Here is a 26,058-nt window from a genome sequence, read left to right as displayed (position 1 = left end):
CAAACTTTCATGGCGAATAAATCCCATTCTGATTCTGATTCTGGTGCCAACCTCATTTCCACTGCTCATTTCCTGCCTGTGGTGACCCCTTCCAGGCCCTTCTGCCCCCTGCCTCCAACCCTGATTTCTCCTCTCGTTTCCTTCCCCATCTCCTAATTCAATCTTTCTTTTTGACAATCTGAAAATATTTCATCTCACTTGCATCCCATGCTTTGAACAGATGAGTGTGCAGTATGTGTGTGTTAACCCTCGTGCTGCCTTCGGGTCACATGACCCAAAGGTTCATAACGAACCATCGTTGTGTTTACCCAATTTTACCCAATACAAAAACAAATTAAAATAATTTTCTTTTAACCTTCGCAATGTGGGGGGTCTGAGACAGCCCAACGGTTAAAAGAAAAGGCTTCACTTTGTCTTTGTATGCGGTAAATCTGTCGCAATACGACGGTGGGTCACAATGACTGATGGGTCAGAATGACCCGAAGATAACACAAGGGTTAAGTCAATGTATGTGTTAAATACATTTGTGTGCCTCTACAGTGTACTCAGTGAGTCCCAGAATAGGATTAGGGTTAGCGACAGTGGCTTACTGAGACCCAGCAACCCTCCAGGACACATACCTGCAGCCACACTCTAGAGCCACACAGCAGTCTCTCTCCTGTACCTGCAGCCACACAGCAGTCTCTCGCCTGTCCCTGCAGCCATACAGCAGTCTCTCTCCTGTCCCTGCAGCCACACTGCAGTCTCTCTCCTGTCCCTCACAGCTCACCTTCCCTGACCTCAGCTCAGGGAAATAACATCCCAGAGAGACATAAGGGTTCGAGGATCAAACTAAACAACGACTTGTTTTCCTTCAGAGGATGTCAGCTGTCGTATCGTGTCAAACTGAGCTTCCTTTCACCGGAGGTGAACGAGGAGTCATGGTGATTCACTCCAACCGTGATGCAGTGAAACCGGACTGCTTTGTGACTTCCTGTCTGTCTGTAATCGAGTGAAATCTATGTTGTTAGGCTGGGCCAATCCAACGGCAGGCAGCACTGCTATTGGGCGCTTTAGATTGGGAAACGGTGAAGCACTACAGAGACAACAGTAACCTTGGCAACAGCCGACTAACGCTTCGAGGCACACCACCGGCGAGTCACCACAAGAATCCATGTTTTTATCTGATCAACACTTACTGTGGTTTGGGGGTTGTTGGTTTAAATATGCTTCTGTCAAGTTAGCTCAGAGCCATGTTGGGGAAGTGAAACTAACTGGGGATCAATATTTGTGCTGAAAGAAGAACCCCAGACAAACTGTTCCGATGCTCCACTTAAACAATGACAATAAGAGTTGGCCGCAGACCAGGTTTCTTTGCTCCCTAAAAGCAAGCTGTTGCTTTATTTCATATTCAGAGTCAAGTGAAAATACAGCAAAATAGCCCTAACACTTTATCTACACGTTTTCCACAAATTAACATCTTAAAATAGCAACGACAGCAAAGACTTCAGTGAATCAGGTCGACGTGATCAGAGCTGACAGTATGAAGTGTTAAACAATTAAAAACAGATATGTAGTGACTTTTTCTAGAAAGCACTTATGGTTTCAATCATTTGAAATAGCTCCAAACATCTTGACAAGGTTAACAAGAGAGAACAAGAGAGAGAACAATAGAGAAAAAGATTCTCATAGTCTGTTCCATCGTTAACCAACTCACTTGGATCCCTTTACTGAATAAACGTACATACTGTTTCACTCTCAAATATGGCAACAGGAGGTATCATAGCAGATTTTGCATCTGCAACATGTCCATGAGAACAATAGGGCTCGAGCTTCATTCTCTTGTTTCTACATCGATGTCGTCTTCCTCCATCCTTTCCGACGGTCTTCTCAGCCAGCCAACAAAGATGGCAGAGGGGACATACCTCTGTGAGGAAGGCCCCCCCCCCTTCCCCAGGTACCCGCCCAAGTCACCGTGAGACTACATCAGGGAACTAGTCCACCTGACCACCCGTTAAAGAGAAGAACAAAAATGTAAACGTCTCGAAAAACTCGAAAGATTTGCACACGCGGGCAAATAAAATCCAAAGCGTTTTCTTCGTTTTTCCTTGTTCCTCAGGAGTGCAAAACAAACACATAGAATGGGAGGATTGACAAAAAAAAAAAACAATAAATAGAGTTCCTCTGTCATATATTTCTGTGTTGAAGTATACATATATTTATGTTTGTGTGTGGGCGTGTCTCTACATGAGCACACAGCTCTTGGCACGGTCCTTCCTCATGGCAGGGGTGGGGTCCAGGTGCTCGAGCCGGCCGGGCAGGGGGGGCAGGGGCAGCTGGGAGACCCGCTTCAGGCCCCTACGGGAGCTGCTTCGCTTCAGCTGGGGCTTGTGTGGCCGTCGCACGGACGCCAGCGTGGTGATGTGGAACACGTCCCTCACGCTGTTCTCTGACACCTTGGAGGTGCACTCCACGTAGGCCACGGCTCCTACCTGCCTGGCCAGCATGCTGCCCTGAGAGCCAACGAGACAGGAACAACATCAGCATCAGCATCGTTTGCATCATCACCCTGATGTCATTTTGAATGTCTCTTTTCCAATATCGTTTTTTTTCCCCACAATGCTTCTTTTCCCGATTTCTCTATCTGTACACAGTTCATTTCATTCTAACATCTGTAGGCAACATCAATATGCTACCTGGCAAGAAAACAATAATGCTTTTTCCTCATTTCACCCATCAACCTGATATGTCAGACTTGCTCCACATTAACTCACTGTTTCAACACCTGAGCACAAACAAGAAACAGCTCATCGTACTGCTCTCTACCGACTAACAACAATATCTCAATCCTGCTCAGCACTGTGAGGTGTTGTTGATCTGAACACATCCAAGGACAGACATCTACACTTGAAGAATAAATAATGTAGGGCTGCCTTTCTTGCCTGGCTGGGGCTGTGGTGCTGGGGCTGTGGTGCTGTGGTGCTGTGGTGCTGTGGGGCTGTGGGGCTGTGGTGCTGTGGTGCTGTGGTGCTGTGGTGCTGTGGTGCTGTGGTGCTGTGGGGCTGTGGGGCTGTGGTGCTGGGGCTGTGGTGCTGGAGCTGTGGTACTGGGGCTGTGGTGCTGGGGTGCTGGGGTGCTGGGGCTGGGGGGCTGTGGTGCTGTGGGGCTGTGGTGCTGTGGGGCTGTGGCGCTGGGGCTGTGGTGCTGGGGCTGGGGCTGTGGTGCTGGGGCTGGGGCTGTGGTGCTGGGGCTGGGGCTGTGGTGCTGGGGCTGTGGTGCTGGGGCTGTGGTGCTGTGGGGCTGTGGGGCTGTGGCGCTGTGGGGCTGTGGCGCTGGAGCTGTGGTACTGGGGCTGTGGTGCTGGGGCTGTGGGGCTGGGGCTGTGGTGCTGTGGTGCTGGGGCTGTGGCGCTGGGGCGCTGGGGCTGTGGCGCTGGGGCTGTGGTGCTGTGGGGCTGTGGTGCTGTGGTGCTGGGGCTGGGGTGCTGGGGCGCTGGTTGAACTAGAGCAGAAGGACTGAGAGCTTGACGGGCCAGCAGGGCAATTTATGGAGGAGGTTAGAAGGGCATCACTGACTGGAAAATCATATCGATTGCAGGAGAGTCAGCCTCCAATCCTACTCTACAATTCCCTCTTCTCAATTCTCTTTCTTGTCATTTCTAAATTGATCATCACACAGGTGCACCAGCCCCTGCAGCAAAGATGGATAAGAAGGGACTGCATTTCCCACGAGCCTCTCTGGGATGGCATGCAGTCACAGCCAAACAGCAAGCCTTTCATTCCCACAGGCCTACGGTGTGATCTTATCAAGGCTTTGCACAGAGCTGAAGACATGAGACTAGAAGTCTTCATTTGGTGGAATGGCAGATTTAGAAAAGGAGGGTGGGGTGGGCTGGTGGAGGGGGGGTAGCTGTGGCAACCGGAGAAGCGCCATCAGGTCTTAGGCAGATTAGTGCGGAAATGTCCGGGGTTCACCCCCTGGTCACCGTCGCTTGTGACTCCTCAGCTCTGGCGGGATTCAATTTAAGATCAACAACGGGATAACGGCCGCAAGTTATTGGATTAGATCAGCAAAGGTTTGCTGTCAGAGGCTTCGCAATCTTGTAAGAAACACATTCTCTCGCAATATTAGAGTTCCACAGTAGCTGCTTCAGACGAAAAATTGTGTCCGTTTCTGGATACATGGGCCTTGTGTTTTCCAGAAATGCCCTTTAAATTGTCCCAAGAAATCTGTTTCATACAGTAGCACCCTACTCAAATGTTTGCATAGTTATATTGTTACATGATCTGGGTAAATAAACATTTAGATAAACATAAATACAAAATGTTCAGGTTGTGGGGCGTTTTCGGGTGGGGGAGTGAATCCGTTTTTTCCCCCCGCGGCTAGCTTACATTCAGATGTGGAAAAAGGCCTCTTTGTTCTCTGAGCGTGTGTGTGTGTGTGTGTGTGGGGTGAAAAGCCGTTCTACTTTGTGTATGTCTGACACAGGAGAGCACAAAATGAACAAGCAAAAAGCTGATTAAAATTCACGGATTTGTGGACCAGTTTATCAACCCCTCCCTCCCTCCATCCCTCCCACTGGCTTACAGGGATATGGCAGTGAGCGATAAAAGGGCTCACTCATTTATCAAAGTCCATTTTTCTATTTATCCTGCATTTTTCAAAATCCCTAAATCTGCATGAATATTTCATTTCAGGGCAAAGTGTGTCCCTAGACATAAACCTTACCAGCCCCCTCCCTGCCTCCTACCCAGTCCTCTCACAATAAGATACCTTTACAAAGCTGTCAGCATATTGCAGTCAGAAAAAGCTAACGTGGCAACATGTCAAGTTTTTTTTTTAATGTTTCTACCCCATCGTTGCTGATTGTGTGTGTGGTTGTGTGTGTGGCTGTGTGTGTGTGTGTGTGTGTGTGTGTGTGTGTGTGTGTGTGTGTGTACAAGTGTATATTTGAGTTTGGATTTGTTCTTTCACGTCGTTCTCCTGTGGGATTCACTGAGTGCATTAGCAAAGCTACAGAGGAAAACACACATGCTGATGTATTGTTTCTCATCTCATTCCATGTCCCTTAAGAGCAATTTATGCTTTATTATATCGTCCGAATCCCTTTTGCAGTCACACTCTCACACACTCTATGATCATCAATGGTTTAACAAATGCTGCACTTCATCTCAATGGTACAATAACTATGTTCCCGCCAGCCTAGTTTGTTCACATTTTTATTAGTTACTATATATGTTTAGATTCAAGAACCCCATTATGGAATCTGCCCCAAACAAATGTAATTTGTGTTTTAGAGATGTACAACTCTTCTATAGACCTTCATGGTTGTCTGCATATGTATTTTAATCTAGTTCTACCATTTCCTCCATCTCAACCCATCCCTCAATCTCAACCCATCCCTCCCCCCTCTCCTCCTCCCTCCTCTCCTCCTCCCCCCTCTCCTCCTCCCCCCTCTCCTCCTCCCCCCTCTCCTCCTCCCCCCTCTCCTCCTCCCGTCCTCCTCCTGCCCACCTGCTCGTGTGTGACGGGGATGAGTCTCTGCTTGGACAGCTCCCTCAGCGTGCTAACGTCTGTCCTCATGTCCAGCTTGCAGCCCACCAGGACCACCTTGGCGTTGGGGCAGAACTCCTGGGTCTCTCCCTGCCACTGTGGAGAGACAGACACAGTCAGTCATTTAGTCAGTATAACAGACAGGGTTGATGCAACAGTAACACAGTAACATTCATTTCTTTTTTCCAAATACAGTCGGAGTAAGCTGAGCTATTCCAGGTACGGCACAGGCGGCGACAGTGCTGTTCAAACAGTTCCTCGTGAGATGAAGTGTTCGTTCAAACTCAGCTTTAAAAGTGTTCAACTCCTCTACTGACACAAGAACACCGAACACCACTACTAAACCATCTGATGAGCCGGAGGCTTCTAGAAACCATGTGTTGAATACAAGAAGGAGCTGACAGTTCCAGTCATCAAGTAGAAAAGAACCCTTGACCCTCAAAGGACCCCCCCCCCCAAACACACACACACACCTCCCCACTGTCAGCTGATGATCTTGGTTCCACAGGAGTCAGGAGTCTAATTTGGGGTGGTGATTGTGCAACAGGTCCCAATGTGCCCCAGGTCTTAGAGATTACCAGTGCGACAGCCAGGGGTCAGGGGTCATTGCAACCCCCTACCAGGGGATTCATGGGAAAGCGAAAAGCCCGATGGGAGATCCCCCCCCTTGTTGACAGGGAGCACTGAGTCTTGCGAGGGACTCGTGGGTAAAAAAAAGAAAAAGGTGTCCAGGGTTAGATCTACAAAGTCTGTGGGGGGTTTTAGCAGCTCCCCACAGACCACTAAACACGTCAACAGACCAGGCGTGGGAATGCCTGAAGCCCTGGGAGCAGCAGTTCAAAGGGACATGCCACACATGGCTTCAAGATGGGAGAGCCAACTATAGAAAACTGGGGCAGGTTTCAATGACACACAAACCAACAACCGAACCTATAAAGAAAGGTCCTTCAACACAATAGACTACGCATGATTTGTGACACTCTGGAACTAAACACAAACACACACAGACACACATTCCCATACGCCCATGAAACACATAAAACACACATAGAAACTGGACTGTAACCACAGTTTGCCACCCCACCCACACTTAACACACTTTTGCCACCACCATTAAATCCTACACCCAGAAACTGTACATCACACCCAAAGGCCATCACGCAAAGGTTGATTATCACCTGCTCTCTGCCCTAACCCTAACTCAATTTACGTGAATCTCACACAGACCAAAAAGTAATATAAATGCAGGCTTGCGTTCTTGAACAGGACACACAGCAGCTGCTCTCTTGATTGAGCTGGCGCGGCTAATTTGCAATAGCCAGGTCTACGCTCGAACTAAAGCCCAACGTGTCTCCCGGGCCTCTCCTCGCATTCTCTCCGTTCCGACGAGGGTCAAGGGTCAAGTGCTCCTAGTGGTTTTCAGGGCTCAAGGGGGTGTTCCTCAGCCCCCAATTGTGACTCGTTCAATTGTTGGAATTCGAGAGTGCGAATGTGAGATTCTGACGGGGTTCAAGTGGTCTCGATATTAACAACATTTCTCTCGCTTCTCGACGCTGACCTTCTTGAGGACGCTGTCCAGGGTTTCGGGGCGGCTGATGTCGAAGCAGATGAGCACGGCGTCAGAGTCGGGGTACGCCAACGGCCGCACGTTGTCATAGTAGGAGGAGCCTGTGGACACAAAACAGGAAGTGCATTAGGGACCTCTGAAATGTATGAAACCTTCTTTCGTACATGGGCAATGTTGCCAATCCCATAGCGGTCTGAGATTGTGAGGAAGAGTGAGTGTGCATCAGTACACAGCGCATAAGCAGTTACAATCAGTGAGCAGGCATACACGCACTCTCGCCCTCCTCCGGCTTGATTGTGCAGGCCCTGCATTCTTGCTGACACAAACGTACGTTGAGGTGGACCAGCTGTGTTGCGTGTGACTAGCCTCTGTGTGCGTGTGTAAACAAATAGACAGAGTCCAGCTGTGGCCCCCTTAAGCAGAGCACTCACTGAGGTGAGAAACACGAACATGCTGACCAAGAAACACCCACGGCCGCAGATGAGGCGGGGGTCTTCCAGTACAGGACACACAACATCAGATTCCTCATTATTTGGTATGACTGACAAAGATCCTTGCTGGTGTAAAACTTGGGTGCAGAATAAGATTGTTTTAACAGGTAAATAACTGTAGGTCAAGTGGCGACATTGCTCCAGTGCTCAATAGCAGACTCGACACAATGGCTTCACAGCCTGCATTTGTCTGGCGGGGGAGTGGAGACTACACAATGCCTGTTGCGCAAGTTGTAGCACTGCTATGTTCCCCACTGCTATGTTAACAGGGAGTCAGATGGCTGAGTGGTTAGGGAATCAGGCTAGTAATCAGAAGGTTGCTAGTTCGATTCCCGGCTATGCCAACCAAATGACGTTGTGTCCTTGGGCAAGGCACTTCACCCTACTTGCCTCGGGGAGAATGTCCCTGTACTTACTGTAAGTCGCTCTGGATAAGAGTGTCTGCTAAATGACTAAATGTAATGTAAATGTTCCCTTTGTGGGACAAAATAAGGCCTTCAGAATGGCTGCAAGCGGCTCATACCCATGCCCATTGGACTGGTCGCTCTCTCCTGTCCTGTCCTGCTCCACCACCAGACAGGACAAAACAACCGACTCTCTGCCACAGGGTCAAAGGCCTCAGAGAAAGAGAGAGCAAGGGTGTGTGTATGTGCGTGCGTGTGTGTGTGTGCAACACACTTGATCTATGCTCTGTCTATCATGATAGTTTACGCCTCCCTTCAGAGTTAGAGAGGACAATACAGCAAAGAAAGCGATGGCAACATCGAGAGTAGTCGTAGCCAAGAGAACAAGCTACCCACTCTCATCCTGTTCCAGGCTTGTTAATGCCTGGGTGCCCAGTTCTCCCTCTCTTTTTCTCTCTTTTCCTTCTTTTTCTTAGTCTGCTAAGACAAACACATACACTTGCTTGCACACAAACACAAACACAAACACACACACACACACAGAATAAGACGCCCAGACTCTACATCACAGCCCAATCCCATGGACACTAGTTCCACCAGTCATAAGAGTGCACCGTACATCACAGGGCCCTGATTGGTCACAGTTGTGGAGCTGGGGCTTCTGAAGGATGTCTTTAGTATGTATCAGAGCGCAACAGGCCCACGCTGAGAGGGAGGGGAGGGGAGGGGTGGGGCTAAAGCACGCAAGAGCAGAAGGGGCAAGGAAGATTTAATGACTTTTGCTAGGGGGATGAGGGGCAAGCCACGAAGGGATGAGAGGGCAGAGAATTAAAACGGATTCCAAGAAGAGGAAAAATAGATCAAGAAAGGGTGAATGTGCTAGAGGAGTGAACGTTTAGACCAAGTGGCTCAGTTTGAAATGATTAGGAGGTTGGGGAAATTTGGGGAAACTAGACCTTGGCGTCAATCTGTCAATCCCACCGATGGGCACAGGAGGCCTCGTCACAGCGGAGCGGCGAAGGAGCAGAGCCACAGAGCAGCCAGCTCAGCACTTTCTACAAAGTCAGAAAAGAGGAGGGGAAAAGTACTGAGTGTGTGTGTGCGTGAAACAAGCCGAGCAGGCACAAATAAAAACCAATCAGCCTAACCATCGGCAGGAGGAGCAGCACGGGGGGAGAGGAGGAGGAGGACAAGAAGGAGGCGGCGCTTTTCAACACTCGTAAAATACGTCAGCTCCATCCCCAGCCAGAGAAGTGCCCCCTGCTTTAATAGTTTGACGAAAGGGCAGGAGAAATAACTGGGTGCGTGAGTGTTGGGAGGGGTGAGAGAAGGGGGGTGGGGGGGGGGGGTAATGAAAGCACTGGACATGACGAGGCAGATCAAATCAAGAAGTATAGGAGCTCTGTGCCGCCCGCTGCCAGTGGGCGGGGCTGCCTTCATGTGCTGCGAGGTAGAACAGAAGGTCAATTGAATTCCAGTCAGGGAAGGGCTGAGATGGATAGGGCAGGGTGGGCAGCGATGGTGAGGACTGAGGCACAGCCTGACCAACGAAAAACCATCAGAGCCGCCAGTGCCAGACCTGCCAAGGACCCTGCCTTCCCCCCACCCCCCCCCCACCCCTCTCAGTGCCATCAAATCCCCCTCACAAAACACCTAACGGTAACATTAGCCTGATTTAGTGTTGGCCACCTCCGACAGGCAGACTGGATGGCTGTCTCTATTTCCACTGGGCTAATTAGAGCAAGGCATGGAGAAGGAGTCTGTGTGTGTGTGTGTGTGTGTGTGTGTGTGTGTGTGTGTGTGTGTGTGTGTGTGTGTGTGTGTGTGTGTGCGTGCGTGCTGGGCTTCCTCAGCCAACACTTCAGCCTTCTTAAAGGCCACAGCCATCCCAGAGGAGGAAAACTCCAGGCTGGAGCTCACTGGAGCGCTAATGTGCACTAATCCAGCCTGAGGGGCTGTAGTATGACTTGATTTAGGCTTGCAATCCCCGGGCACATAGACACTCCCACAGGAAGATCAAGCGCTTTAATAACGTTATTGACAGCTGAAGTTATATGTAATTTAAAAACCATATACACGTTCATGCGGGTTTTTTTCAGTGTGAGAATTACTGTTGTTGTGAATCTGGGGAATACTGCCCTCTTTGTTACTTGTTTTCGTTAGAAGATTTGGGGGATTTCAAGAGATATAATTTAGATATTAAGAACACCACTTCTAGAAATGTCTTAACTAGTAACAAGATGTTCTCTCCTTTTTTAGTCTCACATCCTGGGGAAAGTGGTTTTGCTCAGCCGAGAAGCATTGTGATGGCTCCCAGCAAAGTGGGGGGAAAATAACAGCCTAGGCCCACAGGTCTTCTGATGTTCTTCTACAGCAGGATGTCTACAGCCCCCGTAACAAACAAGCTGATTAGCCACACACACACACACACACACACACAGTCACGCACGGCACTCCTCAGAAGTGAATAAGTGGTACCAGAATAATTGAGCTGGCCACAGTTCGTATACACAATCAGATGTATACACAATTTGGCCCAATCACACAATTCCTCCCTAACGCCAACAGCCGTTTTCCCCTCCATTTCTACCTTCAAAGAGCATAAACACATTTTAAGTTGGGGTGGATGAGTGTCATAGCAACCTGGAAGGATGCAAATGGCTCCTTTGTGTGGTCCTGAAAGCAGGAAAGGAGCACGAGAGGAGGGAGGGAGGTAGGGAGGGGTATCAATACCGTATCAGAGAGGATAGGTGCAGGTTGCTGAGGTGCTTTTACAGCAAATGTTCATCCCCCAGTTTGTGTGCTAAATGTGCTTGATGTGCTTCCCTTGAGCAAGCTTCACAAAACCATTTTTTTTTTTTACTGCTGTTCATTACTGAGTGTTAAGAAATAGTGGTTCCTGACTAAACTGACCTCTCTAGAAGCCTTGTGAGGAAGGCCACCTTGGCTCTTATAGTCTATAGTAAAACCATCTTTGATTGGTGGAGTTCAGGGGTAAGTATGTGCAGCGCCTCATTCAATTCAAAGTGTGTGCACAGTTGTGCCCACAGACACAGTGATAAGAAAAGGATCTATGAAAGAGATTGCCGTGGCAGATTTTTAAAGGCGTTAAAAGCGCAGGTGGGACATTGGAGGTGACAGAGGGTTAAATGGCCATTAACCTGACCAGTGTGTGGCCTCCTCACTGGGGAGATTGATCAAAGCCTGGCTTTCACTCTGGAGGAAATGAACCCTTTGAAGGGCACTGAGCACCATGCATGGACCTCCTCTAAGCACTGTGGATCTCCTACAGAGTTCATTCCCGTGTCGCTCTCCAGAGATAATTCCAGTGTCTTTCCGGCAGATGCAGATGGAGCAAGGCAGGGGCTGGAGGCTATGGAGGAGAGTATGGAGAAGGGAAGCAAGTGGGAGTCAGGCAGAGGCAGGAGAGGGAGGAGAGAGGCAGGGGAAAGGCAAGGAACAGGCAGGGGCTAGCAAGGGGAGAGGAAGGGAACAGGCAGGGGCTAGCGAGGGGAGAGGAAGGGAACAGGCAGGGGCTAGCGAGGGGAGAGGAAGGGAACAGGCAGGGGCTAGCGAGGGGAGAGGCAGGGAACAGGCAGGGGCTAGCGAGGGGAGAGGCAGGGAACAGGCAGGGGCTAGCGAGGGGAGAGGCAGGGAACAGGCAGGGGCTAGCGAGGGGAGAGGCAGGGAACAGGCAGGGGCTAGCGAGGGGAGAGGAAGGGAACAGGCAGGGGCTAGCGAGGGGAGAGGAAGGGAACAGGCAGGGGCTAGCGAGGGGAGAGGAAGGGAACAGGCAGGGGCTAGCGAGGGGAGAGGCAGGGAACAGGCAGGGGCTAGCGAGGGGAGAGGCAGGGAACAGGCAGGGGCTAGCGAGGGGAGAGGAAGGGAACAGGCAGGGGCTAGCGAGGGGAGAGGCAGGGAACAGGCAGGGGCTAGCGAGGGGAGAGGAAGGGAACAGGCAGGGGCTAGCGAGGGGAGAGGAAGGGAACAGGCAGGGGCTAGCGAGGGGAGAGGAAGGGAACAGGCAGGGGCTAGCGAGGGGAGAGGAAGGGAACAGGCAGGGGCTAGCGAGGGGAGAGGAAGGGAACAGGCAGGGGCTAGCGAGGGGAGAGGCGGCTTCCAGCAGAGAACAGGATTACAGTCGGTCTTGTGCCCCCAGAGATGTGGAGTGCCTTTTTCTCTCCTCTCTCCAAAACACTCTTCTCTATTCTCTCTGTCCACTGTCATTCCACCCGAGTGGCGTCGCTGCATTTCATCTCCTGTTGTTTGATCTCTCTGTTGCCGTTTCCTGCTGCGCATGGCTTTTTGTCAACCTCAAACTGTTTTTTAGTCTCTCTGTGGTTCTCTCTACTTAGGCATGCCCCTCTCACTTGCCTAAAGCATCTTCCCCGTGTCTATTTTTACTCTCTTTTTCTTACCTTCTGTGTTTTCGCTGCGCAGTTAAACATCTGAAGTGCGCTCCTTTCTAGTGTAAATGACGCACATCCTGTCAATTCTGTTCCCTGGGAGTGTGTATAGAGACTGACGCATCCAAGCCTGCGCTTGACGTATGGATATGCGGGTGCTTATACAGGACGCAATCAACACACGCACACATCAGTAGTGGGTTCTGTCTGGGTCTGCTCAAGAACAATGCGTGTCACAGCAGGAACGCTGTGTCCTGGCCTTGCAGACCCTTCTGTTTAGACATGTGAAACCAAATAATACCATTCAGAGACAGGAGGCAGTCGGAGCAAAAGCCAACAAAGCTAAATACTTTATTTTCCTCCACCACTTCACCCAGTCAAGGCGAAACCGGGGTAATTCCAACCCCGCCATACACCCAGCTTTAAGTCTTATGATAAGTCATTCTGTCCTGTTGCTCTGAGCATGTGGAAGCAGCAGACCTATAGGGGTGAAAAGGAGGGAAGCACATTAAAGAATCAAGGGGACCCGGGAATATCCGGTTTCACTCCTTACAAAGCTTGCGTGTTGATCGGATTAGACAAAAGGCTTGAGGAATCAGGTTCTAAGCCCCCTCTCCCTGCCCCTTCTCAGCACCTCCAGGCAGCATGCTGTGGCCAGGGGGATGTGGCCCGTCTGAACATGCATGCTGGCTTGTCCGGTCTGATCTGGCAGATGAAGGCTGTACCTCACTCTAATTCTGTGACCAGTGGGAGGTGATTAGCATCTTGTAATGGATTCTGTTCTGAAGAGGCCCCACTCACACACAATCTATTCAAATTCCCCCATTCATATTTCCTTTCACCTGCAGAATACGATGGATCAGATAATCCCCCTTCCCCCGTTTCACTCTCACCGCCCCGCCTCCCCCCCCCCCCTTCCTCTCATATATAAGAAATAAATGTAGTAATCTTGCAATAAGAGCTGTAGTGTTTTATGTTTTCATACGAAACATCTCATCCAGATATTAAGGTCATATAAAAGACAGCTTCTCAGCAAGAAAGGAGAGGTCACCTCCCCTCCCCCAGTCCATCCTAGCTCATCCATATCATAGCGCCATCCCCCTTCACAGCCAGGACCCGGACTCTCTGGGGAGGATCAGGGGGGAACGGGCACCACCCTCTCCTGCTACAAAAGCAGCAGAGAAGCGGGGAGGGAAAATCAGATGCTGTTTATAAATAAACTCATCCATAAATGATGGGAGCTTTACTGTTAAGGGAGGAGGGGGGCCCAGGGTGGGGCCCCCAGATCCTCTTACGCCTGGCTGGGTGGAGGAGCTCCTGGGCTGGAGGGGGCTGAGTGCTGGGCCCTCGGAGCCACCTGGGTGGGGGCCAGTCAATCTAGCCGTTTGAAGTCAGGGGGTCAGGTGGCTGAGCGGTTAGGGAATCGGGCTAGTAATCAGAAGGTTGCTGGTTCAATCCCCGGCTCTGCCAAATGACGTTGTGTCCTTGGGCAAGGCACTTCACCCTACTTGCCTCGGGGGAATGTCCCTGTACTTACTGTAAGTCGCTCTGGATAAGAGCGTCTGCTAAATGACTAAATGTAAATGTAAGTCGTCTGATCAAAGCTGGTGCCACAGTGAGCTCCGCCGTGCGCCCCGGGCGGGAGCCGGTCCGTGCGTCTCCCGGTCACACGGTCGCCTGTCTGAGGCTCCTGCTGGGCTCGCTAAACCCCGTACAGCCGGCCGTCGAAGGAGAACAAACGACTGGTTTGAGTGTCATAGTGTGTCATCGAGAGCCAGGCGTCTGTATTTATAACTCATTCTGATAGGATCCCAGTACATCAGAGATGAACCTCAATACTGAACAGATCAGTGTGAATGGACCACATGTGAATGGACCCCGGTGTGAAATTTGGGTCCAGCATGTAACTCAAAGAGTTACTTTTCCCATCATGTAAAACGAGAAGGCAGTTTGATTAAAATGTTTGCTGAAGGCCATGTTTAGTCGGTGTGCCCCAGATGACTCCAGGATCAATACCTTCCTGCTGTGTCCTTGGGAGTCCGTTACCATGGGAGGATCACATTACTGAAGGGGTCAGTGGAGGCCAGAAGTCAAGGTTTAAAAACAATATTATTAGAACACACTTCCCTTTTAAACCTTTCCTCTGTAATGCCATCAATCACTTTCCGACACTATCTACATCCCCTGAGTATTTGCGTGTTGTGTATTTGCAGATCACGCAAGTCTAAGTGAGAGAGGGTCAGCCAGTGTTTGTCTGCCTGTCTCCCCCAGGACGAGAGCCTTCCCTCGAGTCCCACCTAAAGAGCTGACCCACGGCACCACACAAAGCCCCGATGGGTGGGGTCCAGGGCGTGTAGGGGAACAAGCACAGATGTGTACTTCTCCCGTCGGTCTCCCTTTCCCACATTTCACATCAGTGGAACGCGAGACCCACTTAACTGTGAGAGCGTTCTACACCCCCACCCCCCAAACAGTCCTCGCCAGCTGCTTGGCTTCCCACCCTCTTTGTACCCTCAGTGCCACTCCAGGCTCCTCCCCCAGTCAGCCTCTGGTCAGCTGGGACACAATAGCAGAGGTCAGGGGAGCCAGAGCTGTTAGAATTCCTATAGATCCCAAATCCAATACAACGCACACAAAAATGTCAATTGGACAATTTTTCGGCTTCAGTGCCTTTTTATGTCGTTCTACTGTTATTTCACGTACGTTTCCAGTCTCTTTTCGATTATCTTTCTTATTGTCAAGCCAGTGCTCGTCAGCAAAAACACATTATGAGAAAGTATCTGACCATTGTTTGCCATTCGTTCTGATGATCTGTTCTGAATTATCTTGGGCATGTCGCATACAGGCTCAAGTCAAATCAAATCAAATGTATTTGTATAGCCCTTTTTACACGCAAGCATGTCACAGAGGGCTTCACATATGCCCATAGAACTGCCCCTCAACCAACCTAAACCCTCAAGGAAGACAAGGAAAAACTCTCAACAGGAGAAAAAAAATGGAAGAAACCTTGGGAGGAGCAATTCAGAGAGGGATCCCCTCCTCCAGAGACGGTTGGTGAGAGAGAGGAGCAGAACCCAGGCTAAACATAGTCATACAGTGTCGATGGGTTTTTAAAACACCAAAATCCATTGTTCAACTTTATAGATGTAGGACAGGACCGGGAGACTCGCGACCAGGTCCAGTGTTGGCTGACCGACGACCAGGCAGGTGCTGACAACTCAAACCCCCCACACCACAACTGTGGTGTGGTGTGGGGGGTGGTTTGTTATGTCAAGTAAGACATAACAAAACAATTTAACGAGACGGTTTATCGAAATCTCCGAGTGCAGCCGTGCCAGACGCTCTCACCGTCGCATGCGCATGTAGGCTGTACGCTACGACATACCTTCAAACAACTGGCACGTCACTCTCCAACATTAAACGATTCCTCTTCACACGTATTAGCGTGAGTATGTAAGTACCATTTGTACGGTAGACCAATCAGGAGTGCATGGACATGGTAAGCAGCTTGTTTCCCTGGTTCAACAGCCTGGCACCCAGCTGTGAAGTAACAACACTGATGTGCTACAGAGACGCATTATAGAAGGCAAACAGTGTTGAGGGTCATACTGTCGCCAACGAGATCACATGGAATGGAGGATGTCATGTGACAGACTCAGATTCTACCCCAGCAGAGGAGCCGGGGCAGGAAGCCGTCCATGGGGCAGGGGTAGGATCGTTAGGACGCATCGCAAAACAAACAGCGTGGCCGCCCATGAGCGTGACCTTTGACCTTGGGTGTGTGTTCATTGTGTTTTCCGGTATCTGCGTGAGGTCGTATGCATGCGTGCACACATGCATGTGCACACGCGTGCATTTCCATGAGCAGTGGAGACATTCTGTGCGGTAAATATAGCCTGTGTGTTCCCTGTCAGCGAGGCAGCTCTCTCCCAGCTCCTGCCCTGCCTCTGTCAGCGAGGCAGCTCTCTCCCAGCTCCTGCCCTGCCTCTGCTACACGTGGTTCCTGACTCCAGGTCAGATCAGAGCTTCGCTTCAGCAGCCGCCTTGACTAATGAGCTATCACAGAGAGGGAGGACGAGGGAGATAGGGCCACGCACGGGGAGAGAGAGGGAGATAGAGGACAAAAACAGAAACGGAAAGAGACTTCCACTGTGCATTTCAAACGCTCTGTTCAGGCCCTGTCACAGGAAATGGATTCCTCCCATCTCACTGTTGTTTTCACTGTCACTAGTTTTCTGAGTTTTATCTCTCTCCTGCTCAGCATTGACAGTTGATGAATCAGACCAAGGGCTCCATGCAGCTCCAGGGAGAGTGAGGAGATTCCTTCCCATCCAGCAGATTCCTCTAACAGCGGGGCTTCCAGCACTACAGCCTGTGCCCTGGGTCTCCTCCAGGCTCTCTACACTGTCATAGTCACCAAGGAGACCAGGGCGCATTGACAGTGAACAAGACACATCGAGTCAAGTCCAGGTATATGCTGTAGAATTGGCAAACTAGCTACACTCCAACATACTGCATATACACTCCAACATACTGCATATACAGTATACACACACAGACACCGACTTGCATATCTACTGTCAGACTGTATGTGATCATCACTGTGTGATTTCTGATCCGTACGTAACAGGGGCTGCAGAGCCAAGTGTCTAAGATAATCAGGAAGAGCTGGAGAGGTCTAAGCTCCTCCCAGACCTGCAGGCTCGGGGGTGGAGGTGACGGAGGGGGTCCCGTGAAGGTGCCATATTAAATCCTCCTGACAGGGAGGCCGACGCCCCCAAGGAATCGGCAGAAAGCCGGGGTCACCCCCCCACCCCCATCCAAGAATCCCCCCTGAAGCGTTCCTACACTGCCTGTACGAGGCTGGCAGAATCGCACGGCTTTCTGCCTCCTGCTAAAACACAACACGGCTGGGACACTGTCTGACGTTGCGTGTCAAGCTTTATTATCTGGGACGGTCTTCCACGGTGCTGCTTTGGAGCGCATCAAAACTTAAAAACAGGAAAATAGAATAGGTAATATAAATGTTTAATGGTGGGTCTGAGTTTTTTTACTATGATCAATTACAATACATAAAGGTTCTCTGACAGAATGCTAACCTGCGTTTCACGATCTAAATATATCATGGGCAACTCCCTTCCCATTATTTGAATCAAGCCTATTCTGCACAGGTCTTTATGAGACAAAAGATGTAAAAACCAGTGTGCATTTCGTTCATGCAGAATGTGACATTCTAATTGCAACATAATGACAGTGCAAGTGTAATTATCCCAGTGAAGTCTTTTTTTAATGAGTGAAATAAACGGGGAGTTTGGGGGGAGGTGCATTTCAGAAAATCTGCATGTCTGATCCACACACCTTGCTCGTTAAGTCTTTGCCAGTCTGAGTTCAGAGGGGTCAGAACCAGCACCCGTATCTCTGGGTTCTCTCATTAGCAGGCATGTACGCAGGTGTTCCTCAACCACAGGTTGCTAACCCACATGCCTACTATGAAATATAAAAACAGGTTTCTGTTTTGGCAGTGACTGCCTGAGGCAGGTCAGCAGGCTGGCAAGAGCCGTTTGAAATCTTTGTTTATAGCATCTGGGTTTGTCAACGGAAGCTCATAGGAAATAATCATCCCCTTACAGGATGTTGACTTTAAACGGATTTATTTATAACTTGGCTGGGCAACAAATTATTTTCCTTGTCAGTGTATGATATACCAAATCCGAGGCTGGAAATCTCTACCAAACTACTCAACCATAAAAAGCTTGAATCATTGTAATGAAGTCCCATCAATGACAGATGCAGCAGGTAGAGGGCATTGAAATGGTTCATGCTGTTCTGTGTGGGATGTGAGATTGCTTCCCATGCAGCCAGTCACTCCAGTTCTCCTCTCAGATATCCAATGGCATTCAGCGGTCCAGGCGAGCCTCTCGCCTCACGTTCGAGCTGCTCCCTGAACATACTCAAGCCCCAGCCAGCCAGACCAGAGAAGCTCTGTTGACTTTATTCCATCTCTGCGTCGTGTGTTCTGACTCTCGCAAATCACTATTAAAGATGAATCAAGTGGAAACGGCTAGGGAATGGAAGAGAATGCAAACTAAGCTTTGTTTAGACAGACCTCGGTGTGCCCTGCTGGTCCAGTGCACTAAGAATGTGGGTCAAAGACAAAGCCAGCAGGAATGCCGAAAAGTCAGTGTGCCTGTGAGACAGGGAGACTGATGGTGTGTGTTCGTCTGAAGAAAGGTGCTCCAGGATGTGGGTGATGTAACCTGTTCATACCGACTTGTCATCGTTACTGGAATGAAAAACAAATCACTGTCTAATATGGAGGCACTTACTGTGAGGCACTGAGTGTTACAGTCCGTCCTACATGCAGAAGTAGGCCTACCCATGTAGCTGGTAGTGGGGCTTGGGAGATATAATCCCATTAAGGAACCACGTGTAGGTATGAGACTGTACGACCAAGAGAACACCCGAGTCAAGGACTTTCAAAACGAAGCATCGTTAAAATCGGAGAGGGCAAACAGAGATGTGACTGTGTCGAGCTGAGGGAACACAGACTGTCATGGGTTCACATTCTCTGGGACACTCATGGGTTCACATTCTCTGGGACACTCACGTGTGTGAGCGAGAGAGTCAGAGGAGAGATTTCCCATGCAGTAGCGCTACCATATTGGGAAGAGGAGGCGGACTTGAACATGCTGGTGGAATACCATTGGGCCCTGCTCTCTGATTGGTCCGCTGACCCATTGTGACCCGGTGTAGTTGTGAGGCTGGAGGATGAAAACTTGGAATGGGGCCTTGAATGGTGACATTTGGACTCAAGTAGCAGTGGAATGTTCGTCATTCATGTCTTTCTTATCATCCAAGCTTTCTTAACACTTCACAGCTTATTACTGCAGCACAGAAATAGACTATTTCCCTCTCTTTCACAAACACATTTGACACTTAAAAAATATATATACATTCACACCACTGTACACACATTAATAAACAGTTGAGAATTCAGTTGAGAATGTATAAAGCACACAAGAGCATGCTTATAAGCACACAAATGGGCGCATGTGCACGATTGTAACTCATTTGAATTCTATTCAATCAGTTCGTAATTGACTTAATTATCCAGATGGTCCCAAGCTGAATGCAGGGCAGAATATACAGCAGCACAGGAAGTTGCCCTCTGGGCCTGGCAAGCCGTAAGGGCCCTGTTTCTGTTTATGCCTCTTTAAAATAAACATGCCGTTTATTTAGGGGCTTGGCTCACACAAACAGACTGATTAAGCACATGGAGTGGTTATGTCTTCAATAACACAAACATCTCACCTCTGTTTCCATCTGCACCGAGACGCCCAGACCATAAGGAGAAAGCAAAATCAATGTAGCTAAACAAATCAATGGTCTGCTGCCTTGCTAAAACAATGCACACTTTTGACCTTCCTAATGGCAACATGGGGCTGGCTGCGCAAAACCAAAAGCATTGCTTTGTAAGCGCCGTGACTCATGTTGCTGAAATAGATTTCGCGGTAAAGATGTTCAATGGAGCTTTGCATTACAAGGAGTACGAATTAAGGTGCCTTTCGTGCTTTACATTTTCAAAGGCTGATATAAAAATGGCCATTGTAACTGTGATGGCAAATAGTATGGGACAATGTTTTGGGCAGTGGGGGAATCGAGTGACAGATGGCTCCGAACAGCAATTATAGCGGTAGGTCCACAAGAGAGGAGAGAGCACTAGCAGCTGGATTCACAGAAGACACTTGGCCCTTGGCAAGCACTGACACTGCCAATGTACATGAGGAACAGGAGAAGGGATGCCAACGGCAGGAGGGAAGGGAAAGGAGAGAACAGGAACAGAAAAAGATGAAGGAGTATCATTAGGTAAATACGTTTTAATCCAGTGTGAACATCTGTGTTTGCTATGAACGAATGGCGCGCAGCATGTACACACAAACACGCGGTTTTGGTGGGGGGGTGGGGAACTATCAAGACTGCCAGTAGTCATTTAAGATTCTAGAAATGGACAGGGGCAGAATACTGCTAACTCATCAGCAGCCTCTGAGAGCAGAGCTAGGGCACATATCAGCTAGGGCAGCCCTAGAGACCCAGAAACCCCCTTGGACCCACACAACAGGCCACAGTAGATTTACCCTCAGGATCGAGACAAGGTCCCGGACATTTCCAGCAAATCTCCTCCAAAGAAAACATTCTTAACCATGCGAGTTGAACCATGTAATACGAAAACACATGAGTGACTCCAAGTACAGGGTTAGGGTTAGGTTTGGGAATGTTTTTTTTTATGAAATAGAGGGTCTTCCCATACAGGCCCCATAGGGCAGCCACAGGCCTCTCGGCGATATAGTAAAATGGTCAGATAGACATAAGACAGACTACAGCTCCCAGATTTACACTGATCCACCTTGACAGGTGTGCACTGAGAGCATGACATTCCACGAGGATGGGACAAGTCTTCCTACTGAAGCACGGAGGAGAAGTCGGCCCAGTAGTGTCACTGTCAACCCAAAGTGCTTTCCCATCATTCACTATGTAATGCCACTAAACCACTCAGCAAGTCAGTGGATAGAAACAAACATGGACACATTAGCGAGACAATGGAAGGGTTATTATTCAAGACTCGAGAGGGTTGTCCTCTCATTCCACTGCTGACCGCTGTGGATTAAGCTAAGTCAAACCACAGTCAAAACACCACGGAGGAGAATGCATGTTTTGGAACAGCAGGGAACATTTCAAGGAGCCCTCAGTCAGTTTCAACCCCACACGCAGTCGCCAGGCCCGAGGATAGAGCATGGGAACCTGCCACACACAGCGCATATCATACTGTAGCGAGGAATGCAGACGGAGGGCGCTGAGAGACATGGCTGGCACCGATGTTTCCAGCAAAGATAACAATCATAAATAGCTGATGCCCCATGGAGCCTAAAATATGCAGTCATGGGACTGTGAGGTCAAAACGATACGTAAATGGAATGACCGTTGTGAGAAGGCTGATTAGGTTTGGAGATGCACAGATCCAAAATACTCTTACCTGACGTGTCCCACATGTTCAGTTCAATCCTCTGTTTGTCGATTTCAAAACTGGCCGTATAGTTTTCAAAGACTGTGGGCACGTAGTTCTGAAATTAGAGGTTGGATTTGTGTGAGAGCAACTTGAACTTTGAGAAACTTATGGAAATCATGGTAGATTACGTGTGGATGCGGGTGACAACCTATTACCAAACCACCAATTATCCATTGACTTAAGAGTGTGAACAAATCTATCTCTGACACATGCCTAACTACATGCGTGATTGGCGGTACATGACTTGTAGGCTACAACCAGTCTTAATGAAATACATGATTATCTAAATGTATAACTTGGCTTTGGGGAATGTTGTGTATACAGGATGCGGCGTGCGCTCAATGCGCTTGACTCTACATAATGCAGTCTTAAAGAACTCGCCTTTACAAATGGTTAAATTCCCCGTTTGACAGTAGCAAAACCAACGATGAAAACCTCAGTAATTAATACAAGGGACACTTACCTCTGGATAGCAGTCCTTCGCAAAAACGTGTAACAGCGCAGTTTTACCACATTGCGTATCCCCGACCACCACAATCTTACATCGGCTGCCTAGACTTTCCATCTTTGCCCGTCAAAGTCTTCTCTTGACACGGGTTGGATTCATTCACCATCCAATAAGGGTAGGTATGGTTTAAACTGTCAGAAACCCGCTAACATGCATGGGGAGTTTTAGTTATCCACCCCGCAGCATTCACACTTCCCACACCTCGCTTTGACTGTTGTCTGCTAACCCTAACCAGACTCAGCACGCGGACGCCTCTGGAGTCCCTACAAACTGTAGTAGTATTTATTTGGCCACGCCTTGCCGATATGCACATCCAACGAGGGGACTATGCCTCCCTGTAATTTGTACGCTTGTCTTATTCACAGGCAACACAGTGTGAGCATGTTCATTTATGTAGCTACTGCACGCAAAGCGTCATGATGCCGTGTCTGACCTACAAAACGTGTGTAACAATGTATGATTTGTTATGACCAGCTGATTGAGATAATGGGCAATGTCATTCAAGAATTGTTGTTCAATCACACAACCAAAAACTGTTCCAGCACACACATTTTTTTCATTGCCTTGATTCCACAAGACAGGGAGGAGTAGATGAAAAGAGTAGATCTCTGTGAAGATGAATCAGGTAATTGCAGGTGAGCCCTGTTCTTTGACAAAGCCTGTTGGCCACAAGTCTTGCCAATACCAATGTTTGAACAACAAACAAATGATGTATCAATAGGACCAAAATAACTGCTAATGATTACTATCTTGAACATCTTGGCTCGTTAAGGGGGAGATAACCTACTTAAATGAGTCCTTAACAGTAGATTTCATCATCAAATTAGGCTACCGAGAACACTGGTGGATCTGCTTTGAAACGCCCTCGTTTGAACCATTGTTTTAGTTTCTGATGAATGCGTTTCAACCTTCACCAGAGGCAGTGGCGCAATAATAACTATTTTGGTTTCAGATGTCTCAAACAAACCTGGGAGCTTATATTTTCTGCAAGCCTACACTGCCCTCTTTTGGTAACAGTATAGCCGACATCTCGCGAGAAACATGGAGACATATCTATCAGGGGCCTTTTTTTCGAAAATATTTGTAACACTTTTCAAAACTTTTTTTTCACATAGCCTACAGAGTGAAAGGAGAGGAGAGAGGAGTGAAAAGATGAGAACAGATAAGCCTATAACAGAGTAAAGCAGAGCAGAGCACAGTACAGTATAGTATAGTCCTCATCAATGATAACTTTTTTCGAAAATAATGTTTCAACCTTTCAAAACGTTTTTTTAAATTTGTATCTGAATTATTTCCCAAACGGGGCCTCATATTCATCGGTACTTTGTCAGCCAACAGCGACACCACAAGAATGATTTTTTCACCTTCTTTGTTTGATTGTCTGATCATGAAAGGCAAATCACTTCACTAGAAATACATAACACAATCTTTCTTAAAGCGGTTTAGATGTTGGTTTAGTTTGTGTGTGTGTGCATGTGTGTATGTGTGTACATGCATGTGTGTGTGTGTCTATTATTCTTCGATCGACCACACAAGCCATCAGTAGAGGGGTCTACCATTGCAGTTCTCATTTTGTAAGCTGAATTCGTTTTTAATAATACACCATTATGTTATGTAATATGACATTGTAAACGTTTTAGATCAGTAATGATGAGAATTACAATATTATGGACAATACGGACCTTGGTTTTGTAGTGATTCAATTATTTATATCAATATAATTTTCCGATTTATGATTACTATCAATCATGCATTACACGTATTTATGTGTACTATAATGATAGTGTGTTTTGTAATGTAGATTTCCGACACCAGTTCTACTATCCTGTTGCTTGAGTGTTATGGGCAGAGGCAGGAAGGTGAGGGGTTTGCCATCCCCCCGGGAGGCCAGGACAGGTACACCTCATTTGAATTGCAAAAATGCTAAATCAATTGATTAGAAAGGTCATTTTTCGCCACACTATGACATCTATGAAGGGTACAGGGGAATATTTGCCTGTCTAGGTATGTTCGTATAATGGATGTCAGTGTGCCTGCACTAGACGCTGTTACAGTGTGTGTTTGTGGGGGGGAGAGGTAGCCAGTCATAGTATAATTTTTTTTTTTTAAAGGTTTATTCTTTTAAACTGGAAAAGAGACAGGGTACTTACGGCAACAAGGGTAAGGACAAGACAAAGACTGGACACAAAACAGGAACCTAAATACACAGAACCAAACAAGACACAGGTGGACACAGTGAGACTAACGAGAACTGAAACCACTGAACGAGACACAGGTGAAGACAATGACAGACACAGGGAAGGGCAAAACCAAAAACAGGGGGACACGGCTTTGGCCGTGACAGACACATAATCTCTCAGCAAACCTGACAACATAAGATGTTCAGTAACCTACTCAGAAAATGTTAGAACTCTCAAAGGAACTCAATGGTTGTTCAATGGCACAGCAATTAGAGCCCCAACCACAGCATAATGCTCAAACACCCTGTCTGGTCTGAGGTTGGGTGGTAACATACGTTATCATCTTGGCCAAACACTCATCAGGGCAAGTGAGGAGGAGAATCAGAGTGCTTTTAGCATACTGACTGAAACTGATATGGGGTTTCTGTGGTTAACTGGAAAAGAGAGAACATTATTTCAATAACCATTTGTCTGTGTCTGAATTCCACTTGTGTAAGTGCTCAATAGCACTTTACAGCCACAAGGTGGCTTACCTCAGCTCACTATCGGCCTTCATATCCAAGAGGCAGTGAGGATCTGGTTATCACTAGCCTCCACACACTGGAAATGTAATTAATATACCATCTCACCATTGACTTGAGACATTTGTTGAGATGATTCTTTTTATGATAAACCTCAACTGGTGCTAGCTTGATCCATAGATATAAGACAAGATGAGAGCCACATTCAGTATGAAGATATATTCCCATTCTTTCCAATCTCCTTCCACTCTGGATCTAAAGCCTGCGGAGAAAATACAAACCTCTTGACGCAGGCTGTCATAGTTTGCATGAGCTGCCTAGACTGGGAAGTTCCAACAATGAGCTCTGACCATGTTGTATGTTCCGGCCAATCAAACAGTAGAATAGGCAGCATAAACAGATGTTTCCTTTAGACTCCTTGTGTTCCACCACTATAGGCACCTTTAGCTGACAGCGAGGTTGGTTCGGTTTCATATCAGAGTAATGTGTTGTTGGATGTGTTGATAATTCTGTTGTTCTTCAACTTTAGATATAAAATAGAGTAAAATGGAATTGTAAAATATATTTAAATCTAATCATATTTTTTTTTATACTTAAAGTTAAACAATTATACTGTCCAAAAAAAAAAAGTTGATACACCGTCATCCACTTCGGTGGGTGTATCAATCCACTTCCTTAAAGAGTCTGCTTTCCGTGTTTTGTAGCTCACCCTCACCAACGTCTCATCCCACTCACACTCTTTGTCAGAGCACGGAGTTATCCACCTCTGGCCACTGTAGCCGTTGCGAGGCAGCCTCTATTTCCAGACGAACCCCTTACTCTTGGGTTTCCATGCAAGAACAGTGAAAAAAGATTAACATTCGATTATTCACTTTCTTTGCTAACTGCTCAACTGAGACAGAAAACGTAGCCAGGCCCTAAAAGCAGAAGAGAACAATAGCACAATAAGTGAAAATCTGAAGACTTCGCCTATACCTGCCTACAAATACCCTCATAATGTCGGGCGAGGACGCACCTGCTCAGCAGCAAAACGCCGAGGAACAGAAGCAAGATACCAAACCTAGCGATGAGCCGAAAACTGAGTCCAAAGCGGAGACACCACCTGCCAGTGCCGCCGAGGCGGCAGCTACACCCGCAGCGACCGAGAAGGTCCCCGAAGAAGATGTGTTCACTTACCGGTCCCTGGTCCTTTCCGGCTATGGGGGCTATGATAAAGTGAAGCTGCAGGTGAAGAAGGGGAAGCCTGCACTGAAAGCCGGAGAAGTCCTGGTACTAGTCAAGGCTTGTGGACTGAACTTTGCCGACCTGCTGGCCCGCCAGGGTCTGTACGACCGGCTGCCGTCCCCCCCTGTCACGCCGGGGATGGAGTGCTCCGGGGTTATTGA

General features: G+C 48.3%; 2 protein-coding genes across 3 annotated transcripts in view; one reads left to right on the top strand and one right to left on the bottom strand.

Moving 5' to 3' along the window:
• Positions 1 to 1,344: 1,344 nt before the first annotated feature.
• rnd2 (Rho family GTPase 2) lies at positions 1,345 to 22,313 on the bottom strand. Of its 2 annotated transcripts, XM_062446700.1 has the most exons (6): positions 21,928 to 22,313; positions 21,432 to 21,519; positions 7,091 to 7,200; positions 5,612 to 5,628; positions 5,494 to 5,536; positions 1,345 to 2,492 (listed from the first exon to the last, which is right to left on the bottom strand). In XM_062446700.1, the coding sequence occupies exons 1-6, from the start codon at positions 22,027 to 22,029 to the stop codon at positions 2,223 to 2,225; spliced, it is 630 nt and encodes a 209-aa protein (XP_062302684.1). In that variant the 5' UTR covers positions 22,030 to 22,313; the 3' UTR covers positions 1,345 to 2,222. The 2 variants fall into 2 exon arrangements, with proteins under 2 accessions (XP_062302684.1, XP_062302675.1); XM_062446691.1 differs by having other exon boundaries at positions 5,494 to 5,628; positions 21,928 to 22,309.
• Positions 22,314 to 25,389: 3,076 nt separating this feature from the next.
• Positions 25,390 to 26,058, top strand: part of vat1 (vesicle amine transport 1) — an 18,171-nt gene continuing 17,502 nt past the window's right edge. The window contains exon 1 of the mRNA XM_062446326.1: positions 25,390 to 26,058. This exon is cut by the window's right edge and continues 31 nt beyond it. Coding sequence (XP_062302310.1) covers positions 25,670 to 26,058 — 389 coding nt within the window. The 5' untranslated portion in view covers positions 25,390 to 25,669.

This window comes from Osmerus eperlanus, chromosome 2 (assembly GCF_963692335.1).
Source record: "Osmerus eperlanus chromosome 2, fOsmEpe2.1, whole genome shotgun sequence".
Taxonomy (NCBI): domain Eukaryota; kingdom Metazoa; phylum Chordata; class Actinopteri; order Osmeriformes; family Osmeridae; genus Osmerus; species Osmerus eperlanus.
This window is presented reverse-complemented; position numbering and strand designations above follow the sequence as displayed.